The sequence below is a fragment of the Drosophila montana genome, unplaced genomic scaffold, assembly GCF_035044405.1.
Source record: "Drosophila montana isolate Dmon_TW-CO22-7 unplaced genomic scaffold, ASM3504440v1 contig_3829_1, whole genome shotgun sequence".
Taxonomy (NCBI): domain Eukaryota; kingdom Metazoa; phylum Arthropoda; class Insecta; order Diptera; family Drosophilidae; genus Drosophila; species Drosophila montana.
In genome coordinates, this window is record NW_026998699.1 from 593,352 (window position 1) to 615,603 (window position 22,252).

General features: G+C 42.4%; 6 protein-coding genes across 8 annotated transcripts in view; 3 read left to right on the forward strand and 3 right to left on the reverse strand.

Moving 5' to 3' along the window:
- Window positions 1–509: 509 nt before the first annotated feature.
- On the forward strand, window positions 510–2,361 carry LOC135437503 (EF-hand domain-containing family member B). Its single transcript, XM_064695458.1, has 3 exons — window positions 510–1,110; window positions 1,172–1,348; window positions 1,426–2,361. The coding sequence occupies exons 1-3, from the start codon at window positions 593–595 to the stop codon at window positions 2,222–2,224; spliced, it is 1,494 nt and encodes a 497-aa protein (XP_064551528.1). The 5' UTR covers window positions 510–592; the 3' UTR covers window positions 2,225–2,361.
- Window positions 2,362–2,643: 282 nt separating this feature from the next.
- On the reverse strand, window positions 2,644–3,545 carry LOC135437518 (serine protease 1-like). Its single transcript, XM_064695479.1, has one exon. The coding sequence runs from the start codon at window positions 3,540–3,542 to the stop codon at window positions 2,766–2,768; it is 777 nt and encodes a 258-aa protein (XP_064551549.1). The 5' UTR covers window positions 3,543–3,545; the 3' UTR covers window positions 2,644–2,765.
- A 252-nt stretch (window positions 3,546–3,797) lies between these two features.
- Window positions 3,798–4,637, reverse strand: LOC135437528 (mitochondrial import inner membrane translocase subunit TIM14). Of its 2 annotated transcripts, XM_064695493.1 has the most exons (3): window positions 4,500–4,637; window positions 4,128–4,367; window positions 3,798–4,066 (listed from the first exon to the last, which is right to left on the reverse strand). In XM_064695493.1, exons 1-3 carry the CDS (start codon window positions 4,500–4,502, stop codon window positions 3,953–3,955), a joined length of 357 nt encoding a protein of 118 aa, XP_064551563.1. In that variant the 5' UTR covers window positions 4,503–4,637; the 3' UTR covers window positions 3,798–3,952. The 2 variants fall into 2 exon arrangements, with proteins under 2 accessions (XP_064551563.1, XP_064551562.1); XM_064695492.1 differs by having other exon boundaries at window positions 4,128–4,530.
- A 23-nt stretch (window positions 4,638–4,660) lies between these two features.
- LOC135437521 (uncharacterized) lies at window positions 4,661–5,598 on the forward strand. The gene is made up of 3 exons (XM_064695482.1): window positions 4,661–4,946; window positions 5,006–5,133; window positions 5,194–5,598. Exons 1-3 carry the CDS (start codon window positions 4,735–4,737, stop codon window positions 5,544–5,546), a joined length of 693 nt encoding a protein of 230 aa, XP_064551552.1. The 5' UTR covers window positions 4,661–4,734; the 3' UTR covers window positions 5,547–5,598.
- LOC135437507 (uncharacterized) lies at window positions 5,544–7,070 on the reverse strand. Its single transcript, XM_064695465.1, has 4 exons — window positions 6,835–7,070; window positions 6,370–6,769; window positions 6,196–6,304; window positions 5,544–6,128 (listed from the first exon to the last, which is right to left on the reverse strand). Exons 1-4 carry the CDS (start codon window positions 6,991–6,993, stop codon window positions 5,573–5,575), a joined length of 1,224 nt encoding a protein of 407 aa, XP_064551535.1. The 5' UTR covers window positions 6,994–7,070; the 3' UTR covers window positions 5,544–5,572.
- Window positions 7,071–7,359: 289 nt separating this feature from the next.
- The window catches only part of Mob2 (MOB kinase activator 2), a 47,250-nt gene continuing 32,357 nt past the window's right edge, over window positions 7,360–22,252 (forward strand). Inside the window, exon 1 of one of the 2 annotated variants that reach the window (XM_064695437.1) lies at window positions 7,360–7,631. In XM_064695437.1, coding sequence (XP_064551507.1) covers window positions 7,627–7,631 — 5 coding nt within the window. In that variant the 5' untranslated portion in view covers window positions 7,360–7,626. Of the gene's footprint in view, window positions 7,632–10,352; window positions 10,748–22,252 lie in introns of those variants that run through there. The other variant, XM_064695436.1, reaches the window with a different exon arrangement.

Consider the following 22,252-nt stretch of genomic DNA (forward strand, 5'->3'; position numbering starts at 1 on the left):
TAGATAATAAAACTATTTATTTATTTATCTACATAGATTGATAGATTTCGGATTGTAATAAGCGATAGATCGGCAACTAATCGAAAGCCTGAACCTGGTCTCTGGTTAACTGATTGGAGATTGACGCCCAGCCTAAATCCCATTGAGTATAACTTGGAAGTGCAAAAATGATGCAAAAGCTTTCTTAGGAGTCGAAACATATTGATAATTGTGAGCCTTGGATATCAAAACGTCGGACTAACAAGCGGGAAATCGCCGATTTAAAGCCAGCAAGAATTCTCCAATTTTATATTTGCTTATCACTTTGTTATGGTTGACTTAATCTGACTGGAGTTGGCGTTAATTACATGTCGGACCCGAGCAAAGCCGGTTAATTTCTTCTAACAGTTTATTCATGCAATTAGTCATATGTTATATACATATATAGTAAAGGGTATTCCGCCGTCGTTGAATGTTGTTAATAATATTTTAAGCATAGCATTTGCAGTCATATTTCGACTTGAAACTAAAACCTGGTGAAACTGACTCAGAATAAATACAATGATATATTATATTTTCCCACAATCAGCAGCAAGAAATACAAGTTGAGAAAATGAACATAGGTCGCTTCAGAGATCGCAATTCGGATATCCGTGCGGCAGGTGTGAGATCAGCTGTGGACGACGAAAACAACGCCAGCAAGTGCCTGACCATATCGCACATTGAGGAGGTCGCCGACCACTTGATACGGACCGATTGCAGGCGGAAGCAATTGAGGAATGCGGGACTCCTGTGGCGGGAGTCGCCCTGCCTGCCGACGGTCACTGTGCCGGAGCTGATGGCCATCGAGAAATCGAAATCGCGTTTTACCGTCTTCAAGGAGAAGTTCTCGGAGGAGATGTACTTGAAGCAGGCCAAATTGGGTGAGGTGAAGCCAACGGGCTCCAAGCCGGACAGTGTCACCAATTTTAACTGCACATTCGGACGCGAGACAAGGTCAAAGGAGAGGCTCTACGATGTGGTGCTGCCGCCGAAGCCGGCCGAGCAGGTGAATCGCGAATTTGCCAAATTCCACGACAAATACGTGATCAGCCATAATCATTATTTTCCCTCGGAGCAAGTCAATCGCAGGTGCAGCATGCCCTGAGCTCTTCAATTTGGTCCACTCTAATCTCGTCCTTTCCAATGGCAGCTACAAGCAACCGTTCTGCAAGGAGGCCACCTACGGAGCGGGCACCAGAGGCGATGTTAGCGGTCAGCTGGTGAAGCGTTGCATGCAGCAATGCGCCGGCCACGTGATCATCATCAGCAAGGAGCAGATGGACTTTATTGACCGCACCTTTCCGCGACTTGGTAAAAAGTACAAAAAGTGAGTGCACATCCACACGTCCCCGATCCCAGCTCAGTTCCCTCAGTTCACGCATCATTTCCATGCCCCCCGCCCAGGTATCCATATTTGGTGCCAGCCAACATGATCTATGGCACGCCCACTTATGTGCCCGACTGCGACTGCAAGATGCTTATCGAGGATATTTCGCCGTGTCAGAGCAATAAGCATCTGATCGAAGCGTTGGGCCATCTCAATATGTGGCGTCACAAGCTGCAGAAAAGCGCCGATTTCCATATGTTTGATCTGATCTCGGTGCTGGAGCACAGCGATAAGGAGCAGACACGTTTCTTGCCGCTGAAGAAGATCTTTGAGGTGATGCACAAGATGCATCTGTACATTGACATATACAAAATGCGCACCACTCTCGCCCATTTCAAGATGATCCTCGACGAGAACTGTCCCACGGAGCGTGTCAACTATGATGACTTCTGCCGATTGCTATCCATTCAGAATCCATTGCCCACCACGGGCAACATATCGACAACGCCGGCAAATGTCTATAACAAGGATACCACCTATCGTCTGTTCTGCTCCGATCTTGGCAAGCAGCCGGTTGAGGCGCCAGCTATGCGCAAGCCGAGACCCAAGCAGCTGGACGAGGATTCGACGCATGTTAAGGACCTGCTCACGCCGGATATATCGTTGCTATATGGACTGTCGCCCAGCGATTTTCAATTGCTGCGTCCCAAGGAGCAATTGGAGCTCATTTTCAAGGACATTGTCAGCACAACGGACTTCGAAACGATTTGGAAGCAACTCATGCACACAAATCATGAACAGAACGGTCTGGTCTCTGTGGTGCAGTTCCGTGAGGTTATGGACAACATGGAACCAGCCAGCCAGACAGCCAATTGAATTATAATTCAAAACATTCAAATTTCAAGTAAATCCCGAATCTTCCAGTTGTTGAAGCCGTTAACACGAATTCAAATAAAATTAGTAAATGCGCCAACTGCATTGATTGGTTGATTTATCGACTGCTTGCAACGATATTTATATTGGCAATATGTTTTGAATGCAACTATCGATATATTTTAAGCACGACACCTCATTGTCAACATATCGACGCTCTATAGCGGCGATAACAATTTCATAAACTATCGGGTTTGAAATGTGTTGCACTGCATTGTTAATATATCGACTGCTTTCAACGATATTTATATTAGCTAGCAACATATCGACGTTCTATAGAGGCCATAGCAATATCGCAATCGATGTTACACTGCTTTCTCGATAACTGCTTGCAACGATATTTATATTAGCTAGCAAAAATATTTTCAATGCAACTATCGATATATTTTAAGCACGACAAATTATTGTCAACATATCGACGTTCTATAGCGGCGATAACAATATCACAATCGATACGATTACAGGATTTGAAATTCTTTGGTTTCTAGTAAAACACGCCGGAGATTTGGCGTATCCAGTCCAAGTGGTGGGTGACGCGTGTGAAACCAGCCGGAGCCACCGAGAGACAGCTGTCCGCATCGCTGAAGGAGGTAATGCCCACCAGTTTGGGATCGTCGTGCGTTACCAACGGACCGCCGGAGTCGCCATCACAAATGGATCTGCCCTCGGGCGTGGCCACGCACAATACGCTCGCGGGCAGCGCGCCATAGCTGCGGGCGCACTCAGCATTGCTGATGATGCGCAAGTCGATGCACTGCAGCCAGTCGGGCAGGGCACTGCCATCGTAGGTGCTGCCCCAGCCACAGGTGACAACTTGATGGTTCTCAAAGCTGACGCTGCGCTGGGCAAAGCCAGGCAGCTGCACCTTATTGACCAGCGACCAGAAGCCGACATATGGTGTGTGGATCAGGGCAATGTCGTTGCCAATGCTGTCCGGCCAATTGGGATGCTGGACAATATCCTCGATGCCCACAACCAAATGGAACAGCGCCTGTGTGCGCCGAGTTGCTCCATAATAGATGCTCACCGAGTCAATGTGATCTGTGCAATGCGCCGCCGTCAGCACCCACTTGTGGTCTATGATCGAGCCGCCACACCATCTGCCTGCGTGGCCCTCCCTCAGCAACAGGCCCACAATGTACGGCGCCTGGCCCACCGCAGCCGGATAGCCATTGGTTATGATATGATCCGGGCTAGCTCCCACTTCGAGCAATATGAGCACGGTCCAGAGGAGAAACGTTAACCTTAACCTGAGCTGCATTTTCTTCTCGAATAATTTAGCTCGACAAGAAACCCGCTAATATATATACCTATATTCGTGTTAAATAACCCGACCAAGCGATGAAGCTATATTTTATGCAAATATATTTATCTAAACTCTTAATGGCTTACGACATTAACTACTTTCCTGTAATGTCATGGAGGGGTTGCTCATATCGATGGATTGTACACATCTTAAAGAGAAGAGTTCCGACGATTCAATACCCTTGCAGATTTACGATCATCGAAGAACACATTATTCATGCGATTGTTCCTATGTATAATTTAGAATTATGGGGAACTTAATATATGGAGTTTTGGTAATTCTTTGCAGCGAGTGCACAAATGGGAACATTAGTTATTTACGTCTTACAGCTATATACATATTTATTTACAGAGCTCTGAATATAATTATTTCGCGCTATCCAGAAAGTCTTTGGCCTCGTTGATCTTAGCCGCCAGATATGGTGATCCACCGCGATCGGGATGATTGAGCAGCATTATCTTCTTGTGCGCATCCTTGACCTGCAGGTAAGCCAATACTGGGCATTGGTTTGAATCGAATCTGAATCTGATGTGCGCTTACCTTTAGCTTGGAGGCGCTTGGACTAACGCCCAAAATGAGCGCCGCTTCGCGCTTGTTCATTTTGGGATCGAAGCCGCCTTTGTAATATTTGGCATTGGCCATGCTCTCGGCATCGAACTTGGGCAAGTTCTTGAGGGCCTCGTTGAACTTTGACGTCATCTGCGGCATGCGGCGCAGCAAGTGTTTGCCAGCGAAGCCTACAGCGGCCACGCCGAGGCCGGCCAATATAATCGAGCTCGTCTTGTAGTAGTTCGTGATGGGATCACGTTTCATATGCATGGGCATTGCAATTAAATATGTAACAAATGACGAAATAGAATTATTTCAGCAGTTTTAATTATAATTTTACACTGACATATTATAATTTTGTACCATTTTATGTAATTGATGTAATTCTCCTAATCAGCTGTGACATAAATGTGAATGCTTCTTTAACTGTGATCGACTTTTCGGAGCAAGCTATCATCGTATGTCAAGCATATCTGCTATCGATGATACGTTAACTATCGCATACAATTTCGATAACTCTTGCTCTCATTCCAGCACATCCCTAATCAACTTTGTTTTGTTATTTTGTTGATTTTTGCGCTAAAAATTCGGTTATCAAATGAGTAAAGAGCGTAAGCCAGCCGTTTACTGGATAAACACGCACGAAGAAATACTCTTTAGGCTGTGGCATCAAAACCTTGATGAGCTGAGAACCAAACGCCCAACCAGGCAAGTATATCAGGTAATTGCCGAGAAACTCATTGATGCCGGCTTACAACTAGGATGGAAAGACGTACGGACGAAAGTTGATAACCTAACCAGAAAATACAAGTAAATAGTGTTGATGTCGGTTTAGCTACACAATTTTCTAAATGTTATCTTAAAAACAGAGAGGAGCTGAAAAAATTACGCTCAACGGGCCAGGCCTCAAACTGGAAAAACTTTGAACACATCCACAAAATTCTGGGAGAAGCCAAAAGCGACGAAAAGGTGTCCAACGAGCTAGAGCAGAGTTCCGGTATGTTGATTAATGTACATTTCAGTGAATTTAAGTACAAATCCATTGCCCATTTTACAGACATGATTTTGACCAAGGAAGAACACTTTGACTTCGAGGATTTACCATTTAGTACCTTTTCCGGCGAGGAGGTCATAGTTGATCAGCACTTGGAGAACCTAGACTTCGGAGAGCCAAAGTTCTTTTCAGAAACAGCTGAATATGTAACAGAGAGTCCTGCTCCCAAGAAACGTAAACTCGCTAAAGCAAGCCAATTGACGCCGTATGAGGCGGCAATGTTAGAAATTGAAAGAGACCGCTCGGATCGGTTGGAGCGCATTGCCATGTGCCGGCTGCAGGTGATGAAACGCATGGCAGCGGAAAACGCCGCTTTTCATAGTAAAATTTTAGCTTTAATGAAGAGCAAAAAGTAATTAGGTATAAATTTAATTTAGCTAGCTTATAATAAATGTTTGTTAATATTGATTGTGCTTAGGAATTGGCTAATGCCTCGCCTAATGTGCTCGGCTTGTTCATCCGCCTTCTGCAGGGATTCGCCCATCGCCACAGGCTGTACTCTTTCTGTTCTCGATTCGTCCAGCCAGCTCTCTAAGATCCTGCTTTTGTTGCCATTCAAAAAGTTGTGTAATATGCAACAGCACAATATAATGTCAAAGGGTCTGCTATGGTTGTCCAAGCACTCGGATATTCTGCAAAATCGCGCTTTTAACTGGCGAATCGCCTCATCCACAACCCGTCTACACTCGTCCAGTGTATTATTGAACAATTTTTGTTGCTCCCCCTGCGGATTGGCATAGGGCGTCAGCAGCGTTGTGGAACATTGAAACGCTGAGTCGCCCAGCAGCAGCACGGGAACCTTTACGCCCGCAATTAGCTTTGAATTGGATTTAAGCAATGTGGAAGCATTTACAATTCTCTTTAGAGATGACTCCTCGTAGACCTCATCGTTTTGCCGGCCACCTGGACTATTGTAGTTTACATAAAGAAATCTGGAACTGAAACGTTGAACCAGGCTATATATATAGAGATCAGGTTGATGCAACAACAATTTCATCTGCTCACCGATGATCGACTAGCGCGAATAGTATCCTGGAATACCAATCTTGTGTGTTATAGTATTCCGCCAAGTTTCCTGGTACTGGTACGTTATTAATCTCTATGTGGCAGCTACCTGCAAAAATTATAACGAAATATTTGAAAACCAAGTAGTTGATAATGTTGTATTGAGCTGCTCACCAAGTGCACCAAGACACTGAGGCAATCCCCTGGCTTCAAAGCCCCTGACGCACTCCTCTAGCTTGCTTTGGGTGAGGAACTCCTTTGGCAAATATTCCGGTGCCAGGACACGCCTGACCTCCTGGCAAAAGTCTTTTAGGATTTTGCCCACCATCGAGGAGGACACGCTGAATAGTTCGCCCACCATGCTGTACTCCGCCGTACTGCCGAGCGTATACAATGCAATGGCAATACGCTTATCAATTGGAATGGCCTTCCGGAACGATGTATCGCATTTTTTTATGCCCAGCAGCCGTTTGACTAGAACGTGAAAGTATTGTTTTTCCATGCGAAAGAGATTTAGAAAATGTTCCTCCGAGGTAGCTGGCACCACTGTCTCCCAAAATGTGCCAGTACGTTGCTTAAATAAGTAAATATGCTTAATTATTATATATTTTTGTTATATTTCTTCATATTTATACGCACGAATGTCCATTCGCGCGGCGCTTTACGTTTTTTTCGCCTGCGCTCAAAGGTCGAGCGAAATTCTTCCACCGTTTGCTCAAACTCCTCTTCCCAGTCCATCAAGTTCAGCAAATTGTATTCGTTTTGTTCGCAGAGCATTAACAGCTTGGCGGGATCCATTTTATAAACAATTTTTAAACACAAATCAAAATACTACAATCAGCTGTTTGACTCTGGGCGAATGGCAAAAACTTGTGGCAGTCATCTGTGCTATTGAAACTAGGGCTGCAACGACTACTCAACTGTTGTGTAATAGTTGCTCAACAGTAATAAGCTAGGTAGTTTTTATGTTCATAAATATTCCATTTGTGCAGTGATACATAAGCAAAAAGGTTCCGATAAACTTATTTCACCATATATTCTGATCCTTGTTAGGGAGCAGAGCAAAATCACTGCGCACAGCATATGCGATATTTGCGGTCACTATCGAAAGCGCAAACATATCGATTTTTTTGATATCGTTCGAAACGTATCGGGCTCACACAAAACAAGTTGAAGAAGAAGCGTGAAAATTTGATGTGCAAAGTTTTAAACGAAATTTTTATATTATTGATTTACAGTAGCAAAAGTGTCAATTGGTTTGCTAGGTGATAAACTTGTGTGCCGTTGCCGTTGGTGTGTTGTTGCTGTTGTTGGCGTAGCCGCTGGCAGAATAACTAAAACTATATTTGGCGAAAGGCACCAGCAGTCGGATCAGCAGCCGTCAAACTGGAGCGTATTCCGGAGTATCTGCGCGACACGGTCGACTGGTTGATGGGGTAAGTGCAAGCATAATCAGCTGCAGCACAAATAATATTCAACAAATCAAACGCAATGAGATGATTTTTATAAATAGTATGCAGCATGCCCCAAACACGATAACAGCGACAAAGCGACGTAACGTCGCTCGTTGTCGTCTCGTCGCATTGTCGCATTGTCGCCTCGTCGCCTCGTCTTGGTGGTGTCTTTTGTGTCCTCTGCGTTTTGCTTCGTCGCCATTTGGCATTTCGCCAATTGGCCTCGTTTCTCATCCATCTCTCTTCTTTTTTTATTTTGCCGTCAAAAGCAATGTTTGTTGTTGTTGTTCTTTCGTCTGGCCAACCGAACGCCTTACGTAGACGCCGCCGCCATCGCAGGAGGAGCTCCATTTGCTGATATTGTTGTTGTTCTTCATCTTCTTCTTGATGTGGTGTTTGTTATCGTTGCGCTGCAAAATCAATAAAGGGCAAATTTTTGTTTTTATCGATTTCTCAAATGTAACGCAAGTGTTTTGATTTTTATGTGCTCGCACGCAAACCAATAAACACACACACACACAAGCATAAGCACAAACACGCACAGACATGCACACGCATGCATTCATGCTCACCCATACAAATGCATATTTATTTATGCACTTTGCTTCCTCGTGTCCATTCATCAAGGCCACACTGCATTTCCAATTGCGTTTATTTATCTTCATTCTCGCTTCACCCACTCGTTCGTTCGCTCACACTTTGCCCCCCCTACCACTTCTTCCATTGTTCTTCTGCATCATCTGTTGTTTATGTTTCTACGCATTTCTGTTGTTGCGACGGCCACAGCAGCGCGATAAGCGAAACCGGTTTAATGAACTTGCCAATATTTGCCCGCAATCTGTAATCAAAATGTAAAGCAAACACATGGCAACAACACTAACAAACAGTTTCATAGATCAACTAAGCATACACACATACATGCATACATACATACATACATATATGTACATATATATATATAACTGTTTGTCACCCGCTGACTTTATGGTGATCAACGCACAAAACCGTTACAGCTGAGATGCTGAAGTTCTTGCTGTAATTACGTAATGGAATCCAAATCCACGCTGAGGTTGGGCTTTCGGAATTCCCATCCGCAAATGCAGAAAAACTTGTGAACAAATGTTGTATGCTAATTTTTTGCTTCCCAACCGATCCGTTTTAAACTCATTTTCACAGACCTTTGTTCGAATTCATTTGAAAGGTGTTTCATGCTTTTCGGAAAATCCACCCCTCCTTGGGGGATATCGAGTTCGTTCGATCAGCTTCAAACATATTTTGAAAGGCCTACATAAGAACTTTGGCAATTTCATCCGTGAAAAATGAGTAAAAAATCTCTTTTTGACTCTATGATCGGTTTGAAACCCCTTTTTAAGGATCTTCGGAAAACACACCGAATGTAGCTTCTGCCCTTCAACTCACCCAAATGATCAGCTTGAAACTCCCAAAATTGGAGGGAACTTTGAATACGGCTTCTCTTGGGTAAAGCCTACTCAGAGGGGCCTTCAAGGATTCCAATAATTTGTTGCATTCACTCAAATGAATATATAAAAGTGAATAATGAAATTTCTTTTAATATCGTATAAGGTAATAACGATCTCAGATACTTTCTGGCTTTGCCCTCAGTTTCATACAAGGTGATCAGCCTGTATTGTCTCCGCTCTTCAGATGCCTGAGGTTACCAAGAATCACACAAACAATTTAGATAGCTCTTGTTTATTTGACTAAGGCAGCGCCGGGTAATTTCCTTTGCGAACGATCCCTGTACTGTGTACACTATATCGTTCTCTAGCTTCCATATAGAAAACTGACTGACTGTAACAGCTAGAAAGACGGCGGTGCAGGCTAAGACGGAGATTTGGGAAATCCACCCGCAAGTGTGGAAAAGTCGCAAAAAACGTTTGTGTCACGCTTTTTTTTGCTTACTATCCACACTATTCTCTATTCACACTTTTAGAGAATCCAAGCATTCTCTGTGAAAATGAACGAAGGTTTAGTTTTCGGCTTCAAGATTCTCAAAGATTTTTCAATTTTTGGCTCTTCATTCGATGGACTTAAGACAAATTAAATTTAAATTTTCCACGTGAAAAAGCTACATATGTAGATATAAACTTGCTACGGACAAGGCCTGGGAATATTACGGCAAATTTACATACAGTTTTTCGATAGTTTCCCAAAATTGATGAACTATAGAAACCAAATTTGGCTGTGTTAATCGCAAGTAGGATTCGCAGGGAATGCAGCTTAGAACCCAAGTGTGAGGGGGGAATGCAATTAGCTGCGATTATATATACCATATATATATATATATAGGGCCGGGAAAATAGATGGAATCGAACCTCGCCCGCGTCGCACTGTCGCCAACGGCGTTCAAGCGGAAGGCGTTCGTGGCGTTGAGGGGGGCAGACGCGACCTTGAGGCACACTTAGCACAACTCTAATTGAATTAGACGGTACACAGTGTGTGTATAAGAAAGAGAGAGAGTGAGAGAGAGAGAGAGAGAGAGCGAGTGAGACAGATAATTCGCAACTCTTCACGTCTGGAATTGATTGACAGCGTTGACAAATCACAGGGCAAAATCAATTCTCAAAGGGGCTGCAGTGCTCAGAAGGGGGGGGGGGGGTGGCGTATTAAGTTGGTTTTTCAGTGGATTCTTCTTTGGCTCTGGCCGTTTCGGAGGCCCGTCGCAGTTGTCGTTGGGGCCGCACACGCGTCTTGTGTTGGTCCGTTCCGTTTAATTTGGTCATGAACTGGGCCATCTCGAATCTGACGGGCGGCAATCGGGTGAGCCGTGCCATACTCGTGCGCTACTCCTCGGTGCCGCTGGCCGAGGATGGTGCGTCGACGGCGCCGCAAACGCCTGCTGCAACCACGCCCCGTGCCGCAGCCACTGCGCATTCGTCGCTGTCCTCGACATTTGCGGCCACATTCCTGAACTCGTCCTCGCGTCATGTGCAGCGCCACCAAAGCAGCAGCAGCAGCAATAACAACAATAACAATAATAACAATGGAGGCACTTGTGCTGCAGGCGGAGCTGGAGGCGCCGCCACTCAGCTCTCGCTGCCCCTCGATGTGGAGGAAACGGTCACTTGCTTTTGTCGGTAAGCCCCGGGGGGCAAGGGTAAGGGTAAGGGAACAAGCGAAGCCGTAGAACAGCTGTGTGTATAAGCTCCAGAGTTTGTAAAAGTTAATTGCACTTTAGCAAATATTTTGCCTGTATTTTAACTGATTAGTCATCATGTTTTACACTCATAGAAGAACTTGATTTTTGACCAATTGTTTCTTATCAGATTATTTAATGTTAAACGCTCTTCTATGCGATTTTCATAAAATCATGTGTAACATGCATTTATAATTCAAGAACTGTTTTTCAAAGGTCCCTCAAAATTCGATTAACTTTAATTACTTTTCATCTTAGTCCCTAGCTTCGTATCTTTTTTTTTTTTTTTGTTTCTCTATGCTGCATAGATATTTACTCTCTCTGTGACTGTCTCTCTGTTTATGTAACTCTCTCCCACTCGCACTCTCTCTCACTCGCACTCTCTCTCACTGCCTGGCCCATTTTTATTTCTATCTGTTATGCGATTTTGATCAATTTCAATCGATTTTAGCCTTCTTAGTTATGACCCATTTTATGACATTTTTCATTATTATTTTATTAAATTGAATCTCTGCTGTGGCTCATAGATATTTGGCCTAACTACGGGGTATTTCCAGTCGTGCACTTCCAATTGGAGCATTTTTTCGCGTTGCTTCCAAGTCAATTGGATAGCACACACAACAAGAACAAATTATTGTATTGTAGCAGTGTGTAAGAGGGAGAAGGTTGCGATTATCGCACTCTTCTGTTTACTCATTCGCATGCAAAAACAGCTGATAATGATTTCGGCTCCTGCCCATTAGCATTGCTGTTGTTATTTTATTGTTTTTTTTTTTTTGTTTCTTTTTATTACTGTTTCTCGGGAATTGCAAAATTCGTGTGTCCTGCCGTACTGCGCATTTAACTCAGTCCCCTAACCCCCCCCCCCCCCCCCCCCTGCAATCTCTCTAGTCGCCCACTGTTTGCTTTATAGGGTTTCCATTCGCAAAGAAACCCCGCAGCGGGCATAAGCTGATGGCCAACTGTCTAGCTGCTGGCTGTCTGGTTAGGGGGGGGGGGGGGTGTTGGGCAGGGGGCGGTTCACACCTACGACGCATTTAAACAGCGCTCGCAGTGTCACGCCCCCCTTTTGGCTAACGGCGCGACACAGGCATAATTCACACAGCGCCTTGCCACAAATGTGTGTGTGTGTGTGCGTATGTGTGTTTACGCATGTATGTGTGTGTCTGTTTATGCTTGTGGCGCCTCATAAAATTCATAGTTTTGCTCTTTTATTCCATTTTTTTGCGCACTTCCAAATTTGATGGCTACATCTGACGTCATTTGTAGTGCGCATGACCCAAAGCAGTTGTTGTTGTTGTTGTTGTTGTTGTTTGTGTGGTGGCGTGACCAACTAAACGGAACTCCCGTCGCTGCCGCAGCGCTGCCACACCGCAAGCTAAGAAAAACACATGCCAGATTAGTAAAAAGCAACAAATAAACAAGCCGCAAAAACAAAACACAACTCACACCAATACAGACAAAGCACAGATCAAGTGAGCGAGCGAGAGAGAGAGAGAGTGCTGTGTATTTTACTTATTCCCGTGTCGGATGCTGTTGTTGTTGTTATTGTCAGCAGCAACAGCAGGAAATAAACGCTTTGCCACTCTCTCATGCTCAATGCAATTTAATTTAGGCTGTATTACTTTCTTAATGAGATACATATTTACATACATACAGACATATTTAAATATTGTTGTCGATAAAAACTGGACTAAGGAAATTCACATTGAAAAGCAATTAGAAAATAATCTAGATGGCACGTGTAAATATTTTGTAGCTCAAATTGAGCAACAACAAGAAATTTGTTGATTATCCTGGGAATAATATTTTTCCATAAACGTACGTTCAGGTTCTTTTATAAAGCAATAATTAGGTGCTCTTTCCTTTTTTTTTGTAAGAGAGTCTTAGACCAAGTGAATTCGTATGTTGGAAACTGGGAAGGAGAGGGAAAGGGATATCCATACATATACATACATATATTTAGATAGATCGTGTGCCGTTTGATTGCTGGCTGTCTGCACTCGACTGCAACGAGGCTGCAACAGTCGCTGCAATAAATAATGAGCGCAAAGCAATTCGAATAATGGCGAATTGCTTGCTGAGCCGACAAAGCAGCCGGCGTCGCGGTCGACGTCGTCGTTGGCTTGATGAAACCGCTAGAAAGCAGCCAAGCAGCGCCGTTGCAGTGCATAAATACATGTGTGCATATGCGTGTGCGTGTGTGTTCAAAGAGTAGCCAAAAAAAAAAAAACAAAAAAAAACACTCGAAGTGCAAATGAACTTACGGACGGGTCGGCTCGACTGCAGGGTGCACAGCAGTTGCGACGTGGGCGGTCACAGGTGTTTACTGTCCAGTAGGAGAAAGAAAGAGAGCGAGACACAACGAAAAGATCGTAACGAATTACCCAATGAACAAGCATGCTCTTTCTCTCTTTGGCTCGGCCAACTACCGACTGCACCTGGACTCTTGTTGTTTTTGTTATTGTTCCTGTATTTGTCTTGAATGACGGCGCGTCTTTCTTCTTGATTTTGGCATTTGATTCCGTGGAAGTCGTGAACCAAATGCAGTTCCTGTGTTATTTTGTTTGTTCTTTGTGCTCTGTTCTCTGTTCTCTCCTTATCAATGACACACACAAAGCGTGTGATAATTACACACAAGGGTATGGGAGGGTATGGGAGGGTGCTAATGACATTACAAAGGTTTTACGTAAAGTTATATGCGGGTCACAAACCTTGTTGAGTCCTCCTTTGGTAACTGATAACAACATAATTAATTACTTATTCAATTTCTTAAATAAAAACTAATTTAAATATTTTCATTTCTCTTTTCTTACAGGTAAGTGCTTCAATGTAAAATCTATGAGTGCAACTCAAACGTTTAAAAATTTTTTCCAAGCAAAGGTAAATTAAGGTCAAAGCATAGAGTCTAAATAAATTAGATAGGCACATATTTGGAGTACAAGAATTTCTAAGTTAGATTCCCAATTTCAAAATCGTACATTTAAGTCTAAATTATATGCAGTAAAACGGTATCAATACCTTTTGGAAAAATGTACTAAATTCTACTACTATTACATTACCTGTGAAGCGGTCTAGTAGTCTGGCAACGCCAGACTGCTCAGCTGCTGAGAGAGCGAGCTAGTGTATCGCAAAAATTACAATTATCTGTGTGTATAGACGGCTCAGCTGATGCGACGCCACGCAGCGCAGCAAGAGAGTAAGTCGTAAGGAGAGCGAATGAGAGAGAGACAGAGTCAAACAAGTGGTTGTGTATCATGTGTGTGTATACACGCATATGTTCTGGTCTTGATGGACTGCCGCATTTGTATGCAAAGCACACAAAGTAACATTTACTGCTCGCTCTCACTTGCTCTCTGAGAAAACCAGTTAACACAATACATATATGTGTGCAAGTGTATGCGTGCAGCGGCGGCAGCGGCAGCGACTGCGACGCTTTCGAGCCAACAGCATTAAAAGAAACTAACTGCAACAACAATCGCCATCGTCATCTTTGCCTGTATGCTCTGCTTTCGTTCGGCAGCTTCTGTGTTTGCATATGTATTAGTGTCTGTTTGTGTTGCCAGTCAGTCAGTCAGGCAGCTGTCAGTGTCTTGCTGCCTGCCTCAGTATAGAAATTTCCTTTGGCATGTTTGGTCGCACGGTCGTCGCTGTCTCCGTCGTCTTCGTCGGGTCACCGTCACCAAAACTCCGTGACTTTACGTTTGACATTGTTTTGAGGCGCGCAGCAATTAAAGCAGCAGCGCAGTTTTAACAACAAAAACATTTTAGTGCAATAATATTATTAATTGTGAAAATATAATGATAACGGGGCAATACAAAATATTGCGAATCCTGAAAATAATCAAATATAAAAACAACAAGTAAGCAAGGAGTTCACTCCACTGTCCAGTGTATGTGTGTAAGTGTGTGTCTGCTTGCGTCTGTGTGTGCGTTAGTCTGTTTAAGTGTAAACTGTGTCATTCACAGCTAACTGCATACGAGTTTTCAATACATATACGGGCAAAAACAAAAAAAAAACTTTTTAGCTGCCTCTTCAGCAGTAGCCGCATTACAACTTTTATTATTGGAGTTGTTGTTGTTGTTGTTGTGGTTGTTGTTGCCACGGTTTGTTGCTTCACTGATTACGCGCAATGCAGCAGCAGCTTGCAAAACCGGCGAAGCGCGACTGTTGCCAATGCAACGTTTAGAATTGGCACAGCAACAAAAACAAACAAACAAACAAACACACACAGCAACAGCAACAACAACAATAACTGTTACGGCGCATCGAGCTTTTGCGTTGGCCAGTAACTGTAACCAGTAAGCAGCAAACTGAGCAGTGGCAGCGGCAGCGGCAGCATCTGCAAGCGCCAGCAGCGCTTAATAACTTTGCTGTTGTTGTTGTTGTTGTTGTTGTTAGCGTTTTGTCGCTTGTTTGGTTTTTTTTTTTATTTTAACCACTTCCTTTGCCGCAGTGTGGTGTCTGCTCTATGTCACTTCCTTGCCGGACGCGTTTCCTGCCGCTGTGCATCAACCCCTCATAGTCATGCTGTCAGGTGGCAACCCTCAACCCTCAGCTTATACGTGTTTAACAAAAAAACGGAAGAAAAAAGCCCTGCCACACCGCTCAACGTTGCAGCCACTTCAAGAAGCGCCAAGTTCTCAAATGCGTCACCACGTACCGCAGCGTGTGTGGCACAGTGTGGCAAAAATCGATTGCTTTCTCGGTTGTCTCTGAGGCTGTTGTGAAATTGACTGCCTTTCTTTTCAGAGGGTGGGGGGTGTATTTTATCCAAAATATAGTTCAACTAGAAGGTAAATCGAGCAGTTAGATAATATATTTTTCCCCTTCGATAATCGATCTATTTGTTTGCTCTACTTGCATTTTGTTGTATTTAGTTGTTGTTCAACAAGAAACCAGAATATGAGAGCATAGTGTATAAATATATTTATATTTATTTAATAGCGAATTCTTAAGAGTACAAAAAATGATCAAAACTGTTTAGTTTAATTAAATCTTAGATTTCGCTTAATATTCATGCTTTCAATGTTTTCCCTTACCTCTCCACAATTTTTTTAAAAACTGTTTGGATTCAATTTTAAATTGTTGCTTTGCTTATCGCCCGCTTTTCAAGAATTAACGGGTACTTTCCCGTCGATTGATCGCACGGCAATTGAATCGTCTTATTACAAGGCGCATCTCTAGTTGCTTCGCTCACGTCATCCGAGTAAGAGCAGCTGCAACAACAACAACAACGACGACGACGACGACGACAACAACAACGCAGGTTGACTTGATATTGGGAAACTAGTTTTTATTTCTTTTGATAGTAATAATTCTACTACGATTCAAGACTCGCTCTCTAGACCAAGCGAAGGAGGGAGAGAGAGAGAGAGTGAGCGCACGACAGTCTTGGGGCAGGGGCATTGATTGTGTGTGAGTTGCTTTTTTCAGTTTCCATTTGCTGTGTGTTGCCATTTCGTTTCGCCTCGTCTTGTTTCTGTCTCCTTTTTCGTCTCTGGCTAAATGCTCGTTTGACCTTTAACGGTGCTTTGCCTGGTCGCGACTTAAATACACACGCACACACACACACACACACACGCACGCACACACTTACAGAAAATCGTCAACAATTAAGCTCATTCAAAATGCGAGCATGGAAATTCAACGTACACTCGACAACGTGATATTAGAATCACTTCATAAATTTGTGATTTAATTGCTTTGCTGCGGTGCGGGCGGGTGTGACTGCGCAGGCAGCACATAAAATAAAAGAAAAAAACTATAGAAATAAAAGCAAACTAAATAACAAAAAAAAAAAAAACAGCAAATTGACTTCAATGCGAGTTGAAGGTTAGGCGCGTTGAATGCGACGCGGAAATTGGGTGCTTTATAAGCCTATAAGGAAGGGGGGGAGTGGGGATGGCCATTGGAATTGATTTCGTATTTCGTTTGACATGGAAAGAGAAACAACGGAACAGTGAAGACATTATTGCAAATAATTGTATGTAAATAAATACATACGGCCATAATGCACTCTTCACATGAAGTTGACTGTGGTTAGATATGACAAAAACAAAAAACAAAAAACAACAACAACAACAACTGATATTTGCATGACTCGGGAAGTGGACGCCTACCACTATCTAACCTCAAGAGTAATTTATTGATTTCCGATATTCGAGCAAAACTTTAGGTGTGCATAAGTATTTGTACAGTAAAAGCGCGTTACAATGGACTAGCATTGTTTTCAAAGGCTCGTAGCAAGGTTAAATTTTTGACCCGATGCAAATACATTCAAGAATAATGGGAATTATCAATTGATTTGCAGCATTTTGGGTCTGCAGCCCTCTTTTTTTACTCGCATTAATGCTCTTTGCGCGAGCAATTATTTGTTCATTATTTTGTATTGGGCTTTTTGTATATTATGTTTTTATAAATAACCTGAAATGATTTTTCTGCGCCACCAGCAAACGACGAAAAGTGTCAATGTCAGCTCAGCTCAGCTGTCGTTGTTACCCAACAAAACAACAACATCAACAACAACAGGAGGCGAAAAAAATCGAAGAGCTGTGCTAAATTTATTATTCAGCTGTCGCTATTGCCGTTTTTGGCTTTGGCATCTGTATTAGTGCCGCTCTCATTTTTGCTCATTTCATATCCTCTTTGGCTATGCCACTCGTCAACTCAGGCAATATGTGTTTGTGTGTGTGTTGGTCAGTCCGTTATCCCGTGCTCTTTTCATATTTCTAACGGTAACATGTGTCATTAATTGCTTCATGCATGCGCTGCAGCCATAGCAACAAGAGTGCAATAGAGCGAGAGAGAGAGGGAGTGAGTGAGAGGGAAAGAGAGAGAGAGAGACAGAGAGAGTGAACGAAAGAGCACTTGAGTTAGGCGGAGCTGCATACATACATATGTTTGCAAACTTATTAATGTATTTAAGTCTGTGACTTTTGATACCCTGTATCAAGCAATTGTGCATTCAAAAGTTATATAATTCAATCCAAAATTACGCTTCTTCGATTCTTCAAAGTATATACATATGTATGTATATATAAACAGCATATACATATATGTTTACTGATATGTAGAGCTGGTTCCCATTTAAATGCAGGGTAGCAGCTAGTCGGGCACTTGCTTATTTTTGTTGCTTTGCGGCTAAAAATGTCAAAATCCTCAACAAAAACAAAAAAACAAAGAAGATGGAAAAAAATCCATGTTGCAATCGTGTTTTTTTTCCATGCCGCCGCCTGCCCACTTGTGTTGCACGTATTCGTAACAAATAACAACAAAAACACTCGAAATATTGCGGTTGCCAGCGTATAGCATAAGAGTCTTTTGCCTAGTTTTTTTACATTAAAAAGAAAAAACAATAAACCAAGCGGCGCTAGACTCCCACAACTGTGGGACGAGAACGTCAACGCACAGTGGTTCGATGCTATAATGAAATGGCCGGAAATCAGTTGATAAATTGTGATTCTTTCACAGGAACTGCATTCAATTAATAAATAAAAAAAGCTAAACATTTCTATCACGAAGCGTTGCATCGTAAAATTTTATAGTACAACAAATATAACTGCATTCTGAATAGCAAAAGGGTCATAAATAATTATTGATTATTCGGAATTCAATATGTAATAAGTTTAATCGATATTTATCTATCGATAGGCATTTTGGTAGGCACGAGCTTGAAAGTGCGAATAAATGGATTGTGAAATAAAAAATCAATTCATGGCCTGATTCCACTATGCTCAACACTTGTTATATTTACAAACTTCACATTCTGTGTTTCCATTAGCAAGTGTGAGTTGTCGGTAACATTTGATTGGCAAATCTACTGCTTCTTTAAATAAAAAGCTGACCAAAGGTCAATAAATACGGCATCGAAGTAGGGGCTCCATTTTATACACTCTGCGAGAGTTGGTCATCTTTAAACATTAAAAACAGTGGGATTAGTAAAATTTCTCCCGTTTTCTATAATATCGATGCGAATCATTGCAAAAAACACGATTTATTCGGGGCGAATAAACTTATTTTATTGCAAATGTGAGAAATGTGGTTTCTTATGGGAAAACGTACAGGCAACATACTTCACATTCGCAAAAAATTTAAGAAATGTTGAAGATGGAATCAGGCTATCATATAGCTAAATACATTTTACACTGTTAAAAACTTCGATTTTATTAGTATATATACTTTTTGGAATAAACGATCTTTAAATGGAATACATATATGTATGTTAACAATCGATATTTACATATGTAAGTCGGTAAGCAGGAATAGGAGGCACGAGCTTGAAAGTGCGATCTTGAGTGAATAAATGGATTGTGAAATAAGAAATCAATTCAGATATCTTCAATACTAAAAAGTTCGTTTTTATTAGTCGTATATGTCAGTTTATAAAATATTACATTTGGACTAATATCTAAGTTCAAACTTTACGCTAATGAACAGCTCGCCCCTCAAGATCTCAGCGAGCTCAACCATGACGCAGCTTCCATTGGATCTTAGTCCATTTCAGAGGGCTTTGTTTAGCTTTTTTAGTGTTTTATTTTGTAGCTGTTGCTGTTGTTGTTGCTGCTGCTGGCTCTGTCCAAATGGCCGCCCACCGGCAAAAGCTGCCAGCTGCTGCGACTGTTGCAAGCTCTATAATTATGCGGCATCTGCCACAGCCCGTGGAGGGGGTGGGTGGGAGGAGGTGGTCTCCGGGGTAACTGGATAGTGAAAATTGCGCTGATTTTTTTTCTTCTCTCGTTTCTCTAGCTAATTTTCGGCTACTTTTGCAATCGAGACTCCCACAGACTCGCGGACACGACGACCGGCTAATCTCGCCAGTTGTCTGTTTTTCTCCCCAGTTGTCTGTTTTTCTCGGTTTTCCTACACAGCAACAACATCTTTTCCGTTCGTCAAATTGAGTTAGCGAAAATTACTATAATTTTGTGGGAAATTTTATGGGTCAAATTTGTGCTGTGCTGTGTTGACAATGCGGCAACGAAAACTAGCTAAAAAAAAGCCAGACGCGCCGCTGACCGCAGCTGTTTTATTTATTTATTTTTTGTTTATGTATTATTTTGTATTTTTTGTTCTTTTTTTTTCCACTAATTTGCTTAATTAGCGCGACTTACATTTTTTATTGTTTAACCCTTATTTGGGTCTATGTGTTTAATTTTATTGTTTTTTCGGCGTTTTTTTTTTTTTGGTAATTTTAGGGTCTACGTCTACGTCTACGTCTATGTGTCTTCTTTTATTTTTATTTTGATTACATTTGACGTTTTTGCATTTCTCTCACGTCTGGGGCCTTGTACAATTTTATAGCCACAGCCTGAGAGCCGCGTCTTCGCGGTGAATGAAGTAAAATGAAGTGGATGGATTGGATTGGATTGGATTGGTTCGGTTCGGTTCGGAATGGAATGGAATCACAGCAGATTGTGGCTTGGAGGGAGGGGGGAGGTATGTGGGGCACATTGGCTGGAAACGTGATGTGCGGCGTTTTGTGTAATTCGCCGTGAGAACTTTGCGCTCCCTGCAATCGCTCAAGTTTCATTTCGATTGGTTTTGTATTGCGTTACATTTGCCCTCCTCCCAAACAGTTGCACGTAGATACAAAAAGCCGAGTGTGCAGATCGAATGCCGATTGCCTGCCTGCCTCTGCGTTTTTCCATTGTCTTTAGAGATCCACAAATAACATTTATGTGTAGATACAATATGTGAACGTGGCACACAAATCGCTCGGCCTTCAGAGTGTGAAAATTGAGGCAATCGCTGCTTGCGGCAGTGCTACGAAAGCCTTGAGAGCACTCGCGACGTGTCTCAATTAGAGATTGATCGTGCATAGATTGTGGCAGCTACGTTTTTCGATAAAATTCCTGCGAGCACACTGATGTGGAATTTCAAAAGGGCCATGCTTGCAATCGATTAATCAAGCTTAAGCTGAAGCAACTGCGATAAACTATAAAATATTACCCTTTCACTAGACAATAAGGCAATCGATTAATATGGCAGTAGCTGCAAATACCTTAAACATCGATTTCTATCGATAGGGAGGTGCACTTTATTATCGATAACATGATTGACTAATCCCGCTAATCCCAAGAATCGATAAATAACCTAAACATCGATTTCAATCGCAGCTTTTTATTATCGATAACATGATTGTTAAGTTTAAAAGTAATCACACGTGTCATCGACTAATCCCATACCGATCGATGAAAGAATCGATAAATAATCTAAACATCGATTTCAACCGATAGGCAATCGATAACATGACTGGCGACAAATCCCACATCGATAGCTCGATTAATCGATCTATTTAACTATGAATTGTGAATGAGATACATTGAAATCCTTGTATCTGTCTACATACACAAATACACGCAAATATCATTGATATTCCAGTGCAATGCTATGTAGAGTTGCATTCGATCCGCTTCAGCTTCAGCTGCGATTCGTTGCACAGATGCCAAACGCGTGACCCCAAAGCCAACAGAGCAGACGGCTAAGATATACATACATACATATATCTTCATGATGATAAAGATGATGTTGCTGGTCATGATGATGATTACAGAAAGAACCGCAAGAGCTAATTGCTTATTCACAACGCATAACCTTGCCACTTCATGTGATGTCTTGCTTCGCTGTGCATTCACACTTGACGGCAGTAAACCCTTCCCAGTGACTGCCAAGACTGAGCAAGAAGAAGAAGAAGCAGCAGCAGCAGCAGAAGTCATAGAAGAAAACTTTCATCTTGGCTTAATTGAAAATGCAGCGTAATGCCCCAGCAGAAAACGACAGCTGCTGTGGATAAACGGGGAAAACGGCAAACAGCGACAAGAAAATAAGAAAAACCAAGCCAAGGAAAAACACATCAAATAATATAATTATTTCTCTCTAGACTTTTATACCTGTGTGTGTGTGTGTGAGCGGTTTTTCACTTTGCCTTTAAGCTGCGATTTATTAGTGAGCTGTGCGTCCAGATTTCCGCATGCTTTTTCAACCGTGAATAAGCACGAACTTTCATTTTAAAATTCTAGAAGCGCACGCCCCAAGCACCACGCCCCGCCCGCTCCGCCCCGCCCCATTTCAAGTAGTGTCAATTTGTCGAGTTGTGCATTAAAAATGAGACCAACGAACCGACTCTTTAACTGTGCTCAGCTCTGCCTCTTCTTTCTGCTGCTGCTGCTGCTGTCCAAATCAACAACATCATTAACAGTTCCCTCATATATGGGGCTCTGGGCCCGCTCTTCTTCACGGCTAACAATTTTCTCTGGAAACTTTCATGGCTGCTAGATTTGGCTTAATTCTAATGCTTAATGCCGACCCGACCTGTAACGTGCCTGGAAATGGTAATACAAATACAAATGCGACACAAACAAGTTGAGAATTGCATGCATATGATTTACTAATTGAAATTCGTAGAAAGTTTCTTTCTTGTCTTTCCAAATTGGCGAACCAAGTCTT

What these genes read in the sequence shown, in the direction of transcription:
- LOC135437518 (XM_064695479.1), bottom strand. Translation starts at nt 3,542, where the DNA reads ATGCAGCTCAGGTTAAGGTTAACGTTTCTCCTCTGGACCGTGCTCATA.
- LOC135437503 (XM_064695458.1), top strand. Translation starts at nt 593, where the DNA reads ATGAACATAGGTCGCTTCAGAGATCGCAATTCGGATATCCGTGCGGCA. An exon ending in TCGGAGCAAGTCAATCGCAG is followed by an intron (nt 1,111 to 1,171) that starts GTGCAGCATGCC and finishes TTCCAATGGCAG; the next exon opens with CTACAAGCAACCGTTCTGCA. An exon ending in CTTGGTAAAAAGTACAAAAA is followed by an intron (nt 1,349 to 1,425) that starts GTGAGTGCACAT and finishes CCCCCCGCCCAG; the next exon opens with GTATCCATATTTGGTGCCAG.
- LOC135437507 (XM_064695465.1), bottom strand. Translation starts at nt 6,993, where the DNA reads ATGGATCCCGCCAAGCTGTTAATGCTCTGCGAACAAAACGAATACAAT. An exon ending in TCAGTGTCTTGGTGCACTTG is followed by an intron (nt 6,305 to 6,369) that starts GTGAGCAGCTCA and finishes TAATTTTTGCAG; the next exon opens with GTAGCTGCCACATAGAGATT. An exon ending in TTCGCGCTAGTCGATCATCG is followed by an intron (nt 6,129 to 6,195) that starts GTGAGCAGATGA and finishes TCAACGTTTCAG; the next exon opens with TTCCAGATTTCTTTATGTAA.
- LOC135437528 (XM_064695492.1), bottom strand. Translation starts at nt 4,412, where the DNA reads ATGCCCATGCATATGAAACGTGATCCCATCACGAACTACTACAAGACG. An exon ending in CAAGCGCCTCCAAGCTAAAG is followed by an intron (nt 4,067 to 4,127) that starts GTAAGCGCACAT and finishes GCTTACCTGCAG; the next exon opens with GTCAAGGATGCGCACAAGAA.
- LOC135437521 (XM_064695482.1), top strand. Translation starts at nt 4,735, where the DNA reads ATGAGTAAAGAGCGTAAGCCAGCCGTTTACTGGATAAACACGCACGAA. An exon ending in AACCTAACCAGAAAATACAA is followed by an intron (nt 4,947 to 5,005) that starts GTAAATAGTGTT and finishes TCTTAAAAACAG; the next exon opens with AGAGGAGCTGAAAAAATTAC. An exon ending in CGAGCTAGAGCAGAGTTCCG is followed by an intron (nt 5,134 to 5,193) that starts GTATGTTGATTA and finishes CCCATTTTACAG; the next exon opens with ACATGATTTTGACCAAGGAA.